This window comes from Chrysochloris asiatica, unplaced genomic scaffold, assembly GCF_000296735.1.
Source record: "Chrysochloris asiatica unplaced genomic scaffold, ChrAsi1.0 scaffold00258, whole genome shotgun sequence".
NCBI lineage: Eukaryota > Metazoa > Chordata > Mammalia > Afrosoricida > Chrysochloridae > Chrysochloris > Chrysochloris asiatica.
In genome coordinates this window covers 3,144,814-3,163,820 of record NW_006408776.1, presented here as the reverse complement: position 1 = coordinate 3,163,820, position 19,007 = coordinate 3,144,814, and the positions used below count along the sequence as shown (strand labels likewise).

At 40.5% G+C, this 19,007-nt stretch overlaps 1 protein-coding gene across 5 annotated transcripts in view; it reads right to left on the bottom strand.

Annotated features, from left to right (window-relative positions):
* Positions 1-6,185: 6,185 nt before the first annotated feature.
* The window catches only part of ZEB1 (zinc finger E-box binding homeobox 1), a 259,272-nt gene continuing 246,450 nt past the window's right edge, over positions 6,186-19,007 (bottom strand). For 2 of the 5 annotated variants that reach the window (XM_006874030.1, XM_006874031.1), the window contains exons 6-8: positions 12,811-14,627; positions 10,469-10,649; positions 6,604-7,326 (exon numbers count right to left, since the gene is read on the bottom strand). In XM_006874030.1, coding sequence (XP_006874092.1) covers positions 6,728-7,326; positions 10,469-10,649; positions 12,811-14,627 — 2,597 coding nt within the window. In that variant the 3' untranslated portion in view covers positions 6,604-6,727. Of the gene's footprint in view, positions 7,327-10,468; positions 10,650-12,810; positions 14,628-19,007 lie in introns of all 5 variants that reach the window. The other 3 variants (XM_006874029.1, XM_006874028.1, XM_006874032.1) reach the window with 3 other exon arrangements.

The following is a 19,007-nucleotide window of genomic DNA, read 5'->3' as shown; positions in this document are numbered from 1 at the left end:
GCTTTGTAGTATTTTGATATTTGTAAATTTATGGAGACTTGTTTTGTGGCCTAAAACATGGTCTATTCTGGAGAATGTTCCATGTGCACTGGAAAAGAGTATGTATTGTGCAGTTGTTGGGTTGAATGCTCTGTACACATCTATGAGGTACAGTTGGCTGATGGTGGTATTTAGTTCTTCTGTGTCTTTGTCAAGTTTCTTTCTGGTTGTTCTATCCAGTTTTGAAAGTGGTGTATTAAAATCACCCACTATTATTATAGATTCATTTAGTTCTTTCTTCAAATCTATTAGAGTTTGCTTTATATATTTTGGAGCCCAGCAGATTCAAAAGTAAGCAAGTTCTTATTTCAGCTTCAAGTTCCACAATCTATAAGCCTTCAAACTTTTAAAACTTTCCAATCTCTGTGGTTCCAAGTTTTAGAGCTCTTGCCCTGGATCAGCTTTGCCTGGTATTCTGTGGTATGGCTCTCAGTTGGTGTTTTGAGCTACTACATCCATAAGTATAGATTCAGTTCATCAAATTGTAGCAATTTACACTTGTTTCCATTATCAAAAATTATTAAAATTTTTTTTTTTTGTCCTCTAATTGAGTTCTGTTCATCAAGTCATGGAAGTTAGGTTGAAGGGGTACTATCTACAAGTTTGGGCATTCTTGTGTGTCTCCCCTCACTTCATATCAGCTGGATGCTTCACTCTCAGCTCTAATCCTCTGTCACTATGTCCTTTTCCATGGGATCAGGCATCCCCAGTTCTCAACACCTTGGACCAACCAGCCCCTTCCTCTTCTCTCTCTCATCTCCAGGTCAATAGGAGTCTATGGAATGTGGTCAAACTCATCGCATATCTTCATGGCTGCCTTTCTCCCACTTCCACTCACCAGTAGATGAACATGGTCATCAGTAAGCTTACATCCCTGCTCATGTGTTCCCTTTGAGTTTCAGTCTTGGGGGGTGGGGGGGGTGGGGTTGTCCTGAAGGGACTTGCTAGCCTTGATGGCTCCCCTGCGAACAACTTGATTGTCCTTGTAGTAGCCAATCAGACTGCCATTTTGATTTTTGCATTTTTCTGCTGGTCTTTCTTTCAAGATTGTATCTTCTGTTACTCTAGCTGCTCCAGGCTGATCTGCTTGTCCTTTCAAGTGGGAATGCCCTACCTTAGAAGGTTCTGGATGGAGCTTAGGGTTCCATCGAAAGTCCTATACACTACAAAGCCTCCACAGAAAGCCTACTTCACTGGGCAATTTCTAGAACCCCTTTTAGGTATTCCAATCAGTTATAGGCTGAAGACGGGCTTACAAGCTTCCTGTTATCATGTTTCCTTTCTATCCCACTCAAGTGTTTGTTTTACAGTAGTAGACAAGGGAAACAAATATTCTTAAGACAGTCAAGTATCCTAACATTATTTCCCCTTTTACCCATTCACACTATGCCTCAATCCCTATATTACAGAGCCCTGTTGTTTCAAGATTGAGCATACATCACTATTTACTTCTGTCCCATTTATCCCATGCAAACCTGTGTTCCCCTATATACCTTGTTCTTCCATTCCCTTCCTCCTTTTTGTGTACTGCTCTCCCCAATACCTGAACTATGATGTCTCTGTCCTATACCTGGCAACCTTTTATAGGGCCTGGAGAACAAAGGAATATCCTCTCAGGGTTTTTAATGGTTGATTTTTTTTTAGTAGACCAGCAGGGACCATCTTCTAAGACACTTCTGGGTGAATTAAATTTGCAAACTTTCAGTTAGTATCCAAGTGTTTCCACCACCTAGAACAGGGATTGGGAATGTCCAGCCATGGGCTGTATAATGCTTGAGAAATCATTTGGTCTTCTTGCCGTGCCAAGGCAACTGCAGTTCTAGCCATCCTATCAGGAGTGAGTTAATTAAATATTTGAACAAAAATGGCAGGCTAATTTTTAAGTTGATAACTTGGTATGGCCAGCAAATGATTTTACAAATTTTGGCCAAAAATGGTTCTCTACCTCTGACCTAGAGAGTCTTTATCCTACTTGGTCACAGTTTAATTTTCCTTTTGATTTATTGTCCCAATTGATTTGGTAATATTTGCTAAGTGTTTTTGCATCTGATACACTGATGCATAGTTTTCATTTCTTACAATTTTGGCTTTACAATAATGTTGAGTTCCCAGACTCAGGTGGTATTTCTTCTTGCATTTTCTGAATGAGGTTGTGTAGAATTAGTATTATTTCCTTAAATCTTGGATACAATTCACCAGTGAAACCTGGAGTATTTTTAATGGGAAGACTTAAAACTAGAAATATAATTGAACTAAGGAGCTCTGGTAGCGTAGTGGTTATGAATCGGGCTGCGAACCTTAAGGTCAGTGGTTCGAAACTACCAGCCGCTCCGCGGGAGAAAGATGAGGCTTTCTACTCCCGTAAGGATTTACACCCTTGGAAACCCTGTACAGGGTCGCTATGGGTCCGTACCGACTCGACGGCACTTATCAACAACAACAACATACAGTTTATGTATTTCTTGAGTTTTGGTAGTTTTGATAGTTTGAGTCTTACTAAAATTTCTTCTAAATTTGTCAAATTTATTAGCATAAAATTGTTCATAATATTTTATTATACTTTTATTATCTGTAATGATGTTTCCTCTTTTCTTTTGATATTGGTCATTTGTGTTTTCTCTCCGTCCCTCACTAATCTGTTCAGCTAGAGGTTTATCAATTTTATTTATCTTTTAAAAAAATCAGATTTGGATTTCAGTCTTTTTTTTTCTTCTTCTCATTTATCGTCTCTGTTCTGTTTACTTTGGGTAAATTTTGTTTCTAGTTTCAGATCACTGGTAGTGAGTTCTCAATTCTTAGAAGCTTTATTATTGTACGTTTTCTTAGACACACTGCTTTAGCCACATTTAGACATGTGTTTGGTACATTGTGTTTTCAGTGAGCTGATTATATTTTATATTTTCCTTTGTAAATATTTTTGAGAGTTGTCTAATTTCCAGTAATTTGAGAGATTTCCGCATATATTTGTAGTTTTCTTTGTAGTCAGAGACCACTTTTTTTGCAGTGATTTCGTATTTGAGACCTGTTTTATGGTCGAGAATATGGTATTATCTCCATGAACGTCACATTAATTTGGAAACCAGATTCTGCAGTTGGACAGAGTGTAGTTTTGTTCACAGAAGCATCTTTTTGAAGTGCACAAAGTGCCTGTTTTGATTGGGTTAATATGCCATCTCAATCATCTTAATACATCTGTTGTAAGCTTGAACTGTCGTATCAACGTCATTGTTTCATTTTAAATAGTACCGTTTTCAAGGCTCATTTTAACTTTGCACAGATTTTTAAAAGCCTCAAGCCCATTCCTTTTCTTTTCCACCAACTTATAAAATACACAGTGGTCTTACTGACATTAGTGACCGATACCCTTTAAGGCCAGATTTGGGTTAGATGTAGGCAGTATAAGCTGTTCTTATCTGAGATGTGATACAGGCCAGGTAAGAGCATGGATCCTGGAGTCAGATTGGTCTAGTCTGCTGATTAATATGACTCTGCCCCTGGGCATGCAGTCTTTACTTGTACTTTGTATGAGTTTAGTGAAAAGAAAAGCTTGATGAGAGTAGTGAGACATTTGTGATTGGCACAAGTTGAGAACCTGAGACTGTATTATAATGACTGCTGCTGTTGAGGAATACTAGGAAAGACCCACACATACTTCATTCTCAAAATAGCCCGGATGATGCCTTCATTTCCTTACTGGCCATTTATGCATACCAGCGCCTGATACGGGATGTGGAGCTCTAGAAAGAGGTGGGTCTTATTGAAGAGCCTCCTATGCATCTGGGACTGGCTCTATTACTCCGATTGGGGGAAGTCATATGCACGGACCATGAATGCCTGTGTCACGTGCCATGAGGTTAAACACCACGAAGAACCTAGAAATAGACTCTCAATAAATCAGAACAGTTAGACGATAGAAAAAGAAGATATAGTTTATTATGTCTGTTATACCTATTGATTAATAGGACCTGAATAAGAAAATGAACTTACTGGAATCATTTAACATATATATTCAGGGATTCGAAGCAAACATAGTTGTAAAAACATAGTTGAGCTCTGTTAACATGCAAATAATTTTTTCATTCAACAAATATTTGAATATACTTGTACCAGGCACTCTGCTAGCAATGGGGAGATTAGGAGTGGCTTTGACAGACATGGTCCCCATCCCTGGGGTGGGAGAACTATCAGTGACAGCCTAAGAACTAGAGTGAGAAGGGGGCAGGGTGCTGTGGGGGGAGCACAGAGGGCAGGCATCTAAAGCCAGGCTTCTGTAAAGTGACCTGAAGGATGAGACGTCATGGGATCGGGGCTCGGGTTAGGATTAGGGCTAGTAGGGAACAAGCTCTCAGGTAGCCTCATCTTCCTGGAAAAATGGAGTCACAAGAAAAGCCTTAAATTTGTGCCCTTGGTGAACGTCTAACACATTTAGTTTGTTTTCCGAACTCAGCCCAAGATGAACCCAGCAGGGTGACAGTGCAGTGCCCAATGGCAAAGAGGCGTCCACAGGCAATCTTGAGGATGACTGAAAGAATGACAGCAGGTCAGGCTTGTTGATGCATTTTATTGTGAGATGGGGGAGTCTGGTAAAAAACTAGAAAATGACCATGGTGTAACAAGGAACTGAAAAAGGAAGAGTCAGATTGGTAACTTACATACATGAATACAGGAACAAATTGGCACAAAAATGTTAAACATTGTTCCCAACACTGTTTACATATGGTTATCCTAATTTGGCTAAGGAAATGAGTTTTATGGTTAGGCTAACCTCTTAATAAAATTGTAGAGCATCCTGCTATTAGTCACACAGTGAATCTCAAAATTGAAGAGTTTTATATTAAAAACTGGGTAAAGGTAAAATGACTTGATTGTAGTTGTAAAACTAATACTTTCCCATTTAAATTCTGTTCTACAGTCCAAGGCAAGTATAAATGTTAACATAACACGGGTAAATCAAATCTCAATGCAAGAGAACCGATTGCATCTCTACTTTAAATCTTATCAACTTTCCAAATTTTCATACTAAAATATATTATTGTATTAATACAAACTACAGTATTATACACTACACTGTGTAATAAATAAAGAAATATAAAAATAAGACACATAAATATAAAAGTTTTCTAAAACTAAAAGTACATATGTCAGTAAGAAGGGTATTAATACTGCCAGGTTTGAAGACATACAGTACAAAAATGGTTGCACAGATCTATAAACTAAAAGAAATAAAATAATACTGATAGGTAAAAGTCAGCTAATGTGGTTAATAAATTGGGTCCATAATAACTAACATTTGGAAACAGTTATGAGCCAAATAACAATGACATGTCCATGTTGGAAATGCAAGCACATGGAGAAAGCAGATTAGAAAGTTTCCCTTTCGTTTCTGTAGAGAAATTCTAAAAGTCAATGAACACAAAATGAGTACTGAGGAATGGAAGGGTGGAATGCCCCCGTGTTTCCGTTTCTCTGACAGAGTCAGTGGTTTTCACTGTTTTATTTTAGGATTTTGATACAACAAACAAATCAACAAATGCTAGTTATTGTAGGCCACACATTGAACAAAGGCGGGTTCCGCACCCCAACCCCATGGTTGTCGAGTTGATTCTGACTCTCAGTGACCCTGTAGGGCAGAGTAGAACTGCCCCCGGGAGCTTGACGGGAGCAGATGGCCACATCTTTCTCCCGGGGAGCGGTGGATGGGTTCCAACTGCCGACCTTTTGGTTAGCAGCTGAGCGCTTTCATAATGGCACCACCATGGCTCCTAAAGGTAGGGTAGAGCTTTGAAAATACTGATAAATGGCACTTACAGCACATAGGTCTTGCTTAAGGCCAAAGGAGATAGAAAGCTTCATATCATATCCTTCATATGTTACCACATACTCAAACACAATTACGAACACTGATTCTGACGACACTGCTGTCCTCACCAGAATTAACACTGGTAGTCCCTGCAATCAGAACTCAATGACAGTTGTCTGAACTACATTTTAATCCACGTGAGTAAGAAACTTCATCAGTTCGTCTATCTGCTGCTTTCTTAAGGCTACCGAGACACTTGAAATGGTAGTATGTTCCACTATGACATCTAAACATTAGAAATGACTACCTTCTAGACTGAATTTATGAAAGGTAGTTAGCACGGTTTGGAACTGTATTATACTTCTCTGTGAAGGGAATTTTGTAGTGCAGAAGTTCTCACATTAAAAAAACAACACATTAATAAAATACTGAAGCGGATTTAGCATATGTTTACCAATAAAAAATTATAAAATTTCTCCCAATTGTACAGCTCAAGAATAAACCAACAAAAGAATAATTAATACTGATAAAATGAAACCATGCCAGATGCTTATCTCAATTAATCAGTTTCCTGTGGCATCTTTGCTTTCTGAGTCACTAAAGTTTTCTAATCTGCTTCATGTTACAAACTTGTTCCTAACTTTGAAAACTGCATGAAAAATTACTAGGTCTGAGGTTCAGGCACACCTGGATTTCTTTTTTTTTTTTCTTTTGTGGGTTTTTTTTGTTTTTTGTTTTTTTTTTTGTACTTTTTTTGTTTTTACTTTTACTTTACACAGTAGTGAACAGAAAGCACAGTATACAGGCTACTGTGTTTCCATGAAAAGCATGTATTATATAGAACAAACTTCATTACCAATTAAAATTTATTTTCCTTCTAGAAAAACATTAGGCTTCATTTGTTTTTTCTTCAGACACTTGTTCACTATTCTCATTGACTTTTTGTTCTATGCTGCTTGCTTGATTTACAGCTCTGTCATCCTTCATTGGACTTTCCGGTTTTGCGCCTTCTCCCTCGTTCTCTGCCTCTTCCACCTCTTCCTCCACCTCCTCCTCTTCCTCGTCGTCTTCCTCGTCTCCTCCGTGTGGTTTCTCACATTCTTTTCCTTCCTGCAGATCTTCCATCTCTTTATCCTCTTCCTCATCTTCATCTTTTTCGCTGTCTTCATCCTCTTCCCTTGTCAAACTTTCTCTGTCATCCGAGTCGGCCTGTGAGGGAGATGCCCTGGCACCGCCGTGCTCATCTGTGAGGACCTCGGCTCCTGCCTCTTCCTGTTCCGCGGCGCCATCTCGCTCCTCGGCTTCTCTCTTGCAGTAGGAGTAGCGGTGATTCATGTGCTGAGAGTATGACCCAGAGTGTGAGAAGCGCTTTCCACACTTGTCACATTGATAGGGCTTTTCTCCAGAATGCAACCGCATGTGTTCAATCAAATGATGTTTATGTTTAAAGGCCTTTTTACAGATTCCACACTCATGAGGTCTTTTACCTGCAAACAAGAACACAGCCATGAGACCAAAGGGTGGCAGATTTCTATATCCTTACAAATAAGGCTTTTAGGGTGCTTCCAGTTGTGGAATGGCTAAGGTTGTCGTCTCATTTTTATTTTTTTAAACTCCCAAGCTTCCCATCTACAAACTTTTACACAATATAATCAGTGGTCTTTGAAAAACAGTGCCATCTAGATGAGAAAGTTACATTTATGGTCTTGTTTACTGACGACAAGGGCGGAGCTGCATGGAACTGAAATGCCACAAACACAGGTATGCTGACTACAGGAAGAAAAGAGACAAACTGAAACTCAGCGGCGATCCAGGCAGTGATTACAGGGGGGTCAGGAAGGCTTCGAGAAGTATGCCTCAACTTGGCTTTTCATTGTTCCCTCTCCCGTCTGGTGGAGTGGGACCCCATGGCGTTTCATTCCATTGTACACTGGGCCGCTTTGAACCAGATCACACTTGACAACACCTAACAAAAACTCCCCTTTCTAGTAGCCTTTTTTAGACATTTTTAGAATCAAAATTTTAACGTGTCATATACTGCTTAAGGAGCTCTGGTAGCATAGTGGTTACGAATCGGGCTGCTAATCTCAAGGTTGGCAGTTCGAAACCAGCAGCTATTCTGGGAGAAAGATGAGGCTTTCCGCTCCTATAAAGATTTACAGCCTCAGAAATCCTGTACAGGGTTGCTTAGAGTCAGAACTGACTCCACAGACTGCTTATGATGGGAGCTTTACAAAGTTTTTAGAAAAATTCCATTATCTTTTCATTCTAGTTTCCCATGAACTTTTTGAAGCCCCTTGAATGTTGATATACTGTGACTCTTGGGAGAACCACAAACTTGTGTAATGTCTAAGAACAATTTTTTTGCCCCTTGAGGGCATCATCACCCCGACTGAGAATGCAGTGGCATTCAAGAAACCCACAGCAACTTGACCAAAATCAGGATCCACCATTTTGGTACAACCAAGCAATTAACACGAACAAATGCAGACATGCTTTTGCTCATTTCAGGGGGAAGAACATCCCTTCAGAGACACATTAATTTAACTCTAGTCCAAGGAAGAAAAAGATCTAATTTTGCTCAGATCTATGTTTGAGGGATGTTTCAAAAGGGGCTTATTTTGAGACATGTGCCTTTCTCTTCTCCAATGTAAGTTTTAACTCCAAGAATCCCGCAAATGTCACTGCACGTATATATCTACAGATTAAAGGAGGGAGAAAAACCCTCGTACAGGGTTTCCAAGGCTGTAAATCTTTACAGGAGCAGAAAGCTTCCTCTTTCTCCCGCGGAAATGCTGGTAGTTTCAAGCTGCTGACCTTGTGGTTCACAGCCCGATTCATAACCACTACGTTACCAGAGCTCCTAAAAGACTAAGATAGCCAGGTTCTACAGAAGCAGTGGTGTTCTGGAGCCACTTTTTATGGGCTTGTGGGGACTACTGGAAAAGTCTTCATCAATCCTGCATGCCTCTCTGATCTCACTCTGCAAGCCTGCAGTCAGCCACAGTGGGAGCAGTGACACCACTGGATGGAGAGTCAGGAAGGCTAGGAGTCAGCAGTGCTTTCTTTGGAGGGCCGGAGAATCAGTATTTTTGGCTTTGAAAGTCCCATCTACTCAATTCTGTCACTGTAGGAAAACAGCCATTGACAGACATTTGACTTTCATTTAATTTCCATGGTCATAAATATTTTTCTTCTTTTTTTCCCCAATCATTTAAGAATGTAAAAAGCACTCTTAACTCATAGGCCCTACAAAAATGGGTGGAGGCCCACACCTGGCCTGTGGGCCGTATCTGCCCGTCCCTGAGCCAGTGGGAAGAAATCTGTGGAAGAATTACAGACTCTCAGAGCTGGAAAGGCTCTAAGAATTATCGAATTCAATCTCTACTCTTTATGAAGCAATCCTCTCTTCTATTAAGGCAGATCCTGCCTGGCTCGCTTCAGCCGGTGCCCCTGTTTTGGGTGGTATGTTTTTATTAGTATGGAATAAACCTCGTGATTTACTCCGTAACAGTTAGAACATATGTGTGAATTGTAAAGAATATATGAGGCCGAGTAAAAAATTATCCGCACTCCGGTAATATTAAAATACATATTGCGCATGCATGTGAAGTGACTCTGTAGAATAGACCAGTGACAGGAGATTGTGTGGTAAATCATTTACAAATCAGCCATGGCTTTGCCTAAGTAGTAATCCATGACAGACTTGAGTTTGGAAAAATTTTTGCGAGATAGGTACCGAAACAACTTATGGAAGAGCATAAACAGAAGCATTTGGACCTCTGCAAATAAAATTTGGACTGATACTTGAAGACAAGAAGTTTGGAAGTCAATCATCACCTGGAAAACTGATGCTTAAAAAGCTTTGATTCTCAAGGGCCAGTACTGGAACACGATCAGCAGAAAGTTCAACAATCAACAGTGCTCCTTACAGTGAGACACTCAATGAAGAGCTGAAGCCTAAATTTTGGATTAAACAGAGGACTGCTATTCAAGGGCGGTGTGATCTTGCAAGACAATGCACATCCTCACACCTCTGACCACACTGTTGACACTCTGCAAAAATTTCTCTTTGAGATATTAAAGCATCCTCCCTACAGTCCTGACCTTGCTTCTTCACTGGCCTTTCCACCTGTATCGGCCCCTGAAAGGAGCCCTTCAAGGGCAAAGCTTCACCTCTGATGAAGACGTAGAGATAACTCACAGCACAGCCTAAAACATTTCTGAAAAAGGGACTACGAAAGCTTGTTGACAGATGGACAAGTGTATTGAAAAGCAAGGAGATTATGTCAAAAAATGATGCATCTGTCTTTTCTGAAAATTGATTAAAACAAATTCTACAGCCAAAGTGCAGATAATTTTGTACTCACACCACTAGAAATAATGGTAGGTAGAATAGCCGCTATGCTAGCTTAAAGGAATTAGTCATGAGAGGAATACAAGGAGCAACAAAATCAGAAAATAAAAATAAAAATTCCCAACTAAACTTTGAAATACTAGGTAGAAGCCAGGTGAAAGTGGCAAGACCAAGAAACAGAAAGCAAACAAGTTACCATTCTAGGAACTTTTCCTTTCCATCAGCACATCGTTATCAGACTACCAACAGTGTGTTCGTGTTTATCAACATACCTGTGTGTTCATACTTATGTCTTAGTAATGAGCTACTCTTTTGGAATATCTTATCACAGAGATCACAGGCATACATCCCATTTTCTGTCTTGCGCATTTTCTTTTTGGGAGGCGTGGAATCAGAATCATTCTGATCCTCCACATTTGATACTCCTTCCGAGCTAGTGTCTTGCCTTTCATCCTGAAGGAAAATGGAAGCAAGGCAAGTTCATTTAAAAGTGAAAGACAAGACATGAAGTATCAATAAAAGTGTGGGTTACAGAAATGCTTTAATTTATACTTCCAACGACTTTGCCAAGTAAGCATGTTGCTGTTGTGAAGTGCCACTGAGTCGGTTCCAACCCATAGCGACCCTCTATAGGGTTTCCAAGGAGCAGCTGGTGAGCTTGAACCGCCAATCTTGCAGTTCAAACAGCTTTGCAGTCTGAGGCATTAGCCCAGCAGCGCCACACCAGGATTCCTCGTCAAAGCAGACATACTTCACTGGTGAGGTTGGGAGAATACAGGTACAACCGCTGCAGTAACATGTTATCAAAAAGAATGGGTACCAAAAACAACAGGAAATGTGGAGTAAGAATAATAAGCAATTTGCAGAAAGTTTAGACTAAGAGTTTTCTTAAATAGTCACTGGTTCCTAACTGCATCATTGACGTTTTTTTTTTTTTCATTCTGGGTTTCAGTAAGCAAAAATTAAGATTCTACCTATTAAAGGTTATCTTTAAATTCCATTATGCAGAACTACAGAGTTCTAGGAACTAACCTTCAAGGTCTTCTTTTAAAAAAACAGAACGGCAACAAAATCAAAGCAAAACAGAAGTGTGGTGTACCACTTTTTTAGGGAGCAAGATGAAAAGACGAATTTTTAAAGAGCAATAATTTCTAGTTAAATATGAGAATTTCAGTGGAATAGAAAATTGAGACCGTTTTGGGAGACAGTTTTGTGCAGGAGGGCTCTCCTCTCGGTAGAATAATCCTGTGGGGAGTCTGCAATGGAACTGGGTCACCTAAGACTTGAGCCTTTCTAGATGTCCCATTTGGTTGCCTCTAACCCCTTGAGAAAAGGCTTGGCACACAGATGGCTTTGTAAGGGACGACAGGGATAACCATTGGTGTGAACCATTTGTGAGCAGCCAATGGGACTAAAGTACTTTGAAGGCACTTTTCCTTGTATTTGGGGTGATCAAATGATGAGAAGAAACGTAAGCAAGTGAATCTTTGATTACTCAAAGGCAGCACAATCTCTGATACACTAAAAATTTAGAAGAACCCATTGGTTATGTAAAAACAGTTTGAAAAGAAAACACAAACCAGGAAATGAATCAGTACCTGTGTTTAAGCTCTGGTAGCGTAGTGGTTACGAATTGCGCTGTGAACCAAAAGGTCAGCAGTTCGAAACTACCAGCTGTTTCGCGGGATAAAGATGAGGCGTTCTGCTCCCGTAAAGATTTACAGGCTCGGAAACCCTGTACAGGGTCGCTATGAGTCAGAACTGACTCCACGGCACATAACAACAACAATGTTTAAGAAAAAAGCAGCAAATAACACATTTGAGCAAGATATTAAATGTATTTTAGCTGTACCTACTTAAATTGGAGGGATATAAAGAAAGGTTAGTGATACTTGGAGAAATCAGGGTTTCTTTGAGAAGTAAGACCTATAGCAGTTGCACAAAAATAGCAACCCCAAACTGGTTGAGCAGAAAATCAGGGAGTTTTAAGGAAAGTTACAGAGAATATATATATATAAATATATTCACAGTCATATTTTCTCATATATATGTTGTGCCTGACTGAATACTGCTTAATGCTTATAGCTCATGAAATAATTGGCAAATTCATCAGATGAGCTCTTTGTAAAATGATTGTTTAAACTAAAGCCTTCTATAATAAGCAGAGGTGTTAGCACATTAAACGTAATAGGTAAATCTCCTGGTGTGAAATGCTTGTGAATGGGAACATAATTCCATTTATTAATGATCATAATCAAGGTAGAAACTATTTACTAATTTCAGGAATATAACTATAAAAACATGTATTTGTGAATTTTTCAGTTTGTCTTTGTTTCTCATTTCAAATAATCAAGTCTTTAACTGAGGCTTAGAACTCATTTTCACAGTAGAACACCTTTATTTGCACTTTAGTTGTTAACTATCCTTTGAATTAATAAACATTTAAGACAACATGCCACAAACATTAAAAGCAAACATGGATGTTTCCTTTTCAAAAATGATCATTTTAACAACTGACTGAGTTGCATGGTGACTGAATTTCATGAGACAATATTAATGGAAGTAAGTCAAAGTAGCACTTTACCCAGCAGGTTTGGGGTGGGGGGGTTCTTACCTGATTTCCATTTGGCTGAATCACTTTCAAGGGCGGTTCAGGAACTGCAGGGCTGACAGTAGCTGAATATGTGTAAGCCACCTGGGGGATCAAAAGTGTCTGCTTATTGGCAGCTAGTGCTCGCAAGCATGGAACACTGTTCTGGTCAGCAATGGCCACGATTGTGGGTAACTGGGCAGTGACGGTAGGTATAGCAATATTTATGGGGTTGGCACTTGGTGGGATTACATTTACAACTGGTTCTGAGTCTGTAACACAACTGTCCTTCTGTGGCTCCTTTTTTGCACAAGACAAGTTCAAGGGTTCTTCCTGGATAGAATAAACACTGTTCTGGTAAACACTAGTGATAGACGGCCTTTCCAACACTTCTCCCTGTTGCTTTGGTAGTGAAAGATCAAGAGGTTCTACCTGTGGCTCTTCTTGTGCACCCTCTGCTATGTACAAGTAACCCTGTGTACTTCTGGATGAGGAGAGGTTTAGTGGTGATGGGGACGGGGTTCGACTTTGGGAACCATTAATGGTTGGTCCCACTGGCAACACTGAAGATGCAGTCATCTTCTGAGGACTTTGCGGATTTTCTGTGCTGTCTTGGGGTTCACTTTCATTTGTAGGTTGAGACTGATCATTGTTCTTTGCAGGGATAGTAACTTTGCTTGGTTCAGGAGATGACGGTTCAGAAGACTGCACTGAAATCTGTCCAGCTTGCATCTTTTCAAACCACTTTTTTACTACATCCAGTGGCAGGTTTACGGAATCAGCAATTTTTGAGAGCTCTTCTGCGCTTGGCTGTGCATTCAAAGCATAATACGCTTTTAGAAGAGACAAGAGGTTCTTTAAAGGCGGCTGACTGGGAGACAAATTGCCGTCTCCAGTACCTGATGAAACAGAAGGCTCTGGCTTCTCAGCTGCTGGCGTAAGGGGCTGCTGGGGAGGCTGAGCCGGCTGCTGCTTTAGGTCATAGTGCTTTAATTCTGGAAGTGCATTCAGATCTCCTGGGCAATCATCACACAGAAGGCAGGTGCTATCATTCACTCCCCCAGCAAAGCTTTTGTCCTTTTCAGACTTAACAGTAAGATCTTCTGGTAGCTTTTCACTTTTGCAACTGTTGGTGGGGACTGGATTTTCTTTTTTTAAATTCTGAGGAACAACTTGAAGTTGGCTAGGCTGTTCGAGACTATAGTTGATGATAATTTTGGTTGTTCCGTCTTGGTCAACCAAAGGAAGACTGATAGCTGAAATAACAGAATGGCCACCTGGTTGTATGGATGAAGCATTGATTGCTTCTTGTTCTTTGGATGCAAGATTGGCTTGATTCGTCTCCAAAACTTGCCTGATGACACTGCCATCAACTGCCACTTTGAGTACATTCTGAATGTCACTTAAGTTGATACTTATGGGAGACACCAAGCCCACCGTTGGCAGCACAACAGCTTGCACCACCCCCTGAGGTGAAGTGGTTGCCTGTAACGGACCACCACCACTAAAAACCCCGTTTGGTAAAGGGGTTGAACAGTTGATTCCTGAAGCAACCACTATGGGCTTGAATTCATAATCCACAGGTTCCGTTTTAATTTGGTTTACAGAAAGTTGTTCTTGAAGAGGTTTATTTTCGATCTTTTGCCGTATCTGTGGTCGTGTGGGGCTGCCAGGAGACGCTGACAGAGATGGTGAGGAACACTGAGATGTCTTGAGTCCTGTTCTTGGTCGCCCATTCACAGGCATCAAGCTGATACACTTCTTACTGCTTATGTGAGAGCTATAGGAACCTGAATGGGAAAAACGTTTCTTGCAGTTTGGGCATTCATATGGCTTCTCTCCTAAATAACAACAAAAAAATCATATTTACTGAATTATCACATATAAAAAATTTAAAAGAATCTACATTTTCCATCAAACAAGCAACATTAATTTTTAAATGCATTGGTATCTGTGCTAGATGAAATTTTATTTGGAATAATTACTTTAAGTTCAAAACCTACGTAAATGTTATAAACATTGGTAATCCCCTTCATCTGAACTGCACGTGGTATTCACTAAGGGGGTCTTCTCAGGGTACATGCACAGTATCCTTGCAACTTTCAATAGTTCTCCAATACCAAAAGGAGTATTTGAATCTTACAAACTTGTTTTCTTATTCCCATTCACCATCTATATAATTTGCTATATCTCACTCTATAAAACCAGCTGTTAGAGCAATTAATATTAGAGGAGACAAAAGAGAGTCAAGTCTCCTGTAAGACTTTGTACATATGAGTATCTATCCTTGACAAATCAAGCTTCCTGTATTCACAAAGTTAGCTTTCAAGGCTCTCTTCTGATGGGAAGAACACTGCAAATACAAAGTGATGCCTTAGTAAATATGGTCATTAAAAACTTGACTTTTATATTAAGAAATAATTATGGAGAAAAATGTAACATGTGGAAACTTAGATTACAAACACAAGGTCAAAGAAGCTTCTAACTTGTGGAGGGAGGCCTTCTTCACGCTTCTTCCGTAACCCTCGCCCCAGTAGTACAAGGCATTTACTCTCCCTGGTCATTAGGGACACACTAGTAGAAAATTTTGAGGAACCATGAGCTAAATGGATTATTTTCATGCAATCTGGATTATCAGTTTAGTTTTAATTTACAGGTGTTGTTAGGTGCTGTTGTTGGCGACCTTGTTAGAACTACGTTCAAATGTTTGGTGATAGGTAGAACTTGTACAGGATGAATGTGGCTATCTGACTGAGGATATTTCTAAGCAAGATCCTTAAGGGACCATGTGGCTTCTCTTTGCCATTTATAGTAAAATGTGACAGGAAAGACATGGACTTTAAAATGAACTGTGCAAAATAAAAACAAAACTTATAAGATCTGAAAAATTCTGTACAAACTGGGATTTGTCTTAGAATTTTCACCAAGGATGCAGCTGTTGTTGAAAAGTGCCATCAAGTTGGTTCTGACCCATAGCGACCCTGTATAGGGTTTCTGAGGAGCAGCTGGTGAGCTTGAACCACAGACCTTGCAGTTCAAATGGCTTTGCAGTCTGGTGCAGTAACCCATAGCACAACACCAGGACTCCTAAGGATGTGTCTACACAATCTTTTTTTAAAAAGAGATTAAGCCTATAGCTGATGGATCTAACAACTATCACACTAGAAAGTCCACTGGCTTAGATTTAAGGGTACAGAGAAAGAATCATACAAAAAACTGCAGTCTGTTTCCTGGAATTCCATGGACAGAAAAGATCAGCTTTGGGAGAGCTTGGAGATCAGCAGAACCACCAGAAAGGAGCATGGGAAGCATGGCCATCTTGGTGTCAAGGGGTGGGGTCATGGTCTCCTGGATCTCAAGATGAGTCCTCAGCCTCCTGGGTTTCAAAGACCCCTGTGAAATCTTTACAAACTTGGTTTTGAAGTGTGGTAAGCACAGTGGTTACGAGTTGGGCTGCCAACCTCAAGGTCAGCAGTTCGAAACTACCAGCTGTTCTGTGGGAGAAAGATGAGGGATTCTGCTCCCGTAAAGATATATAGCCTCAGAAACCCTGCGCAGGGTCACTATGAGTCGGAACCGATTCCATGGTACTTAACAACAAGAAGTCAGATTGAGGGGCCACTGCCCAGAGCAGAGGAGCTAAAAGCACAGGGCTTGACTGCCCAAAGGGATAAGGCTGGCACTCAGATGGACTAAGACAAAGTGCCAGCTAAAGTTGAGGGAGCACAGTTGCTTAGTTCTCCAGCACTGCTATAACAGAAACACCACAAAAGGATGGCTATGACAGAGTTATGCTTTTACAGTTTAACAGGTACAAGTCCAAAAGCCAGGTGTCAGATCTAGGGGAAGACTCTACGGGCCGTAGGGAAAAGTCCTTGTCGCCTTTCAAAATCGGAGGGCATGCACGTTCCTTGGAGACTACCTTGTATCTTGGCATCAGTCTTCCCCTGTTTCTAGGAAGTTCTCAGTGCAGGGACCCTGTGTCTTCTTTCTTGTGGGTGGTAACATCCTTCCTCGCTTGCTTGCTTTTCTCTCCTTTTATGTCTTGTAAGATAAAAGTTGGGACTCAAGCAAGGATGTGACTTGAGTAAGGGTGTGACTTGATTAAGGGTAGAGCTTGAACAAGGGTGTCATGCTGTAACTCAAAAACACCCAATAGGTATCCTCATTAAAATATATATTTAGTATTTATAAAGCTAAAATGAAGAATAATTAGATCAAAAATTAGAGGACAACCACACCAAAATGGGAATCATGGCCTAGCCAGGTTGACAGTCCAAGACATTCTACTGTGTAGGTCTAAGGATTCAGGTCCCTGCTATATGTAAAACACACTAACCCCACTGTATCGTTGCCAAGTCCAAATTTTCATTTTCTGAATGAATACAGGTGAGACTCTAGGCATATTCCAACTGAGGAAAAATTCCTCTTCATCCATGAATCTTTAAAATCTGGGACACAAGTTATTGCTTTCTAGAATACAGTGGTGGAACTGGTACAAGGTAGATACTTCCATTACAAATGGAAGAGATTGGAGAAAAAGAAGGTATAACAAGCAAGTCTAAAATCCCAGCAGAACACTTTACATTAGTGTCAAGGCTTGAAACGAACCCTCTGGTCTGAGAGCACCTGGCATTGGCCCCGCCTTCACACTGTGTGCTGCGCATGTTCTCTGGATTCTGAGTGGAGGGCCCTCAGCTCTGGGATTCAGCTCCTTCTTCCAGGCCTACTAGGACAGCAACTCTGTTCCTTTAGCTTTGGGTGACCTCTCCTAGTCCATGTAATTGAAAACTTTACCCCCCTAGGCCCCATCAAGCGCCAGTCTTCCGTCCCTTGGGCAAGGCTGATCAACACTGTCAGCAACAGCCCCACACGCAAGAATCGGACCCTTTGAGAGCTAGGAGACTGAGGCCATACCCTTTGAAATCCCAGAGGACATGGCCCTACCCTTTGAAACAGACGCAGCTGTGCCTCCCATGCTCTTTCTAAAACGTCTGCTGATCTCAAAGCTGCTCCACGGATAGTTGTTTCCTTTTCTTGGACAATGGTTGTAGTTCCTTTGGCCTGTTTCCTGCCTGGAGCATTCCAAGAGGCAGTGTGTTCTTTCCTTTGTTCTTTCTCTGCACTCTTCAGTCTAAGTTGATATGGATTCAGCTGTGGTAACTGGTTAGAACTGTCACAGGCTTAGTCTTTATCATAAATGATCACAGAGCCACATCCTGGTTGACTATTCTAAGACATGTGTCCTTAGTTTGTACAGCAGAATTTTCCAAATCTTTCAGTTTTATTTCCATTTTGCACAGTTCATTTTAAAGTCCATCTCTTTCCTGTCATAGTTTACTGTAAGTGACAAGAGAAGCTATGCAGTCCAATTAAGATTTTGCTTAGAAATCTCCAAGTAAATACCCAATTTCATCCCTTGTAAGTTCTTACTTCCACTAAACATTTGAGCACAAGTGAAACAAGTTCTTTGCCGCTACATAAAAAGTATCACCCTTCTTCTATTGTCTAATCACATGGTCATTTCTGTATAAAGCCTCGCCAAAAGCACATTTAACATCCACATTTCATGCAACATTTGGTTGCTGGCACCATATGCATTTTCTAAGATGATGAAGACACTCTCTGCAGTTCTCCTTACTTCCGTCTAAGCCCTCATCAGAACCACTTTTGATTCCCATAATTCTGACTACAGTCTCTACTGTGAAATCTAGCCTTTCACTATTAGGCACCTTAAAATTCTGCTAGCCTGTAACCATTTCCCAATTGCAAAACCTCTTCCACATTTTAGGGATCTGCTAGAGCAGCACCACATAACTATGAAATTCGTGAGCCATAGTTCACATGACTGAACGACTAACTGGAATTCTGAAATGTGCTGATGCTGATTTATTCGCTATCAAAATCTCTTTACATCTTTTTAAAAATCAATCAAAGCAGTGATACAGTCAATGTAATCTCTACTAGTAATGTAACTTCAGTGTTGTAAAGTTAAAAAAGAAAAAAACAAAACAAAACGGTTCTGTTTTCTTAGATACATGACCTAGTAATCTCATAATGGGAGCATGGTGGCTCCATACGATATGCACTGGACTGTGAACCACAGATCAGTGGTTCGAGTTGGCAAGCCTTTCTGCAGGAGAAAGGTGAGACTTTCTGTTCCTGCAAAGATGTTAAAAAGTCTCGGAAGCCCTATAAAGGATCGCTATGAATTGGACCCA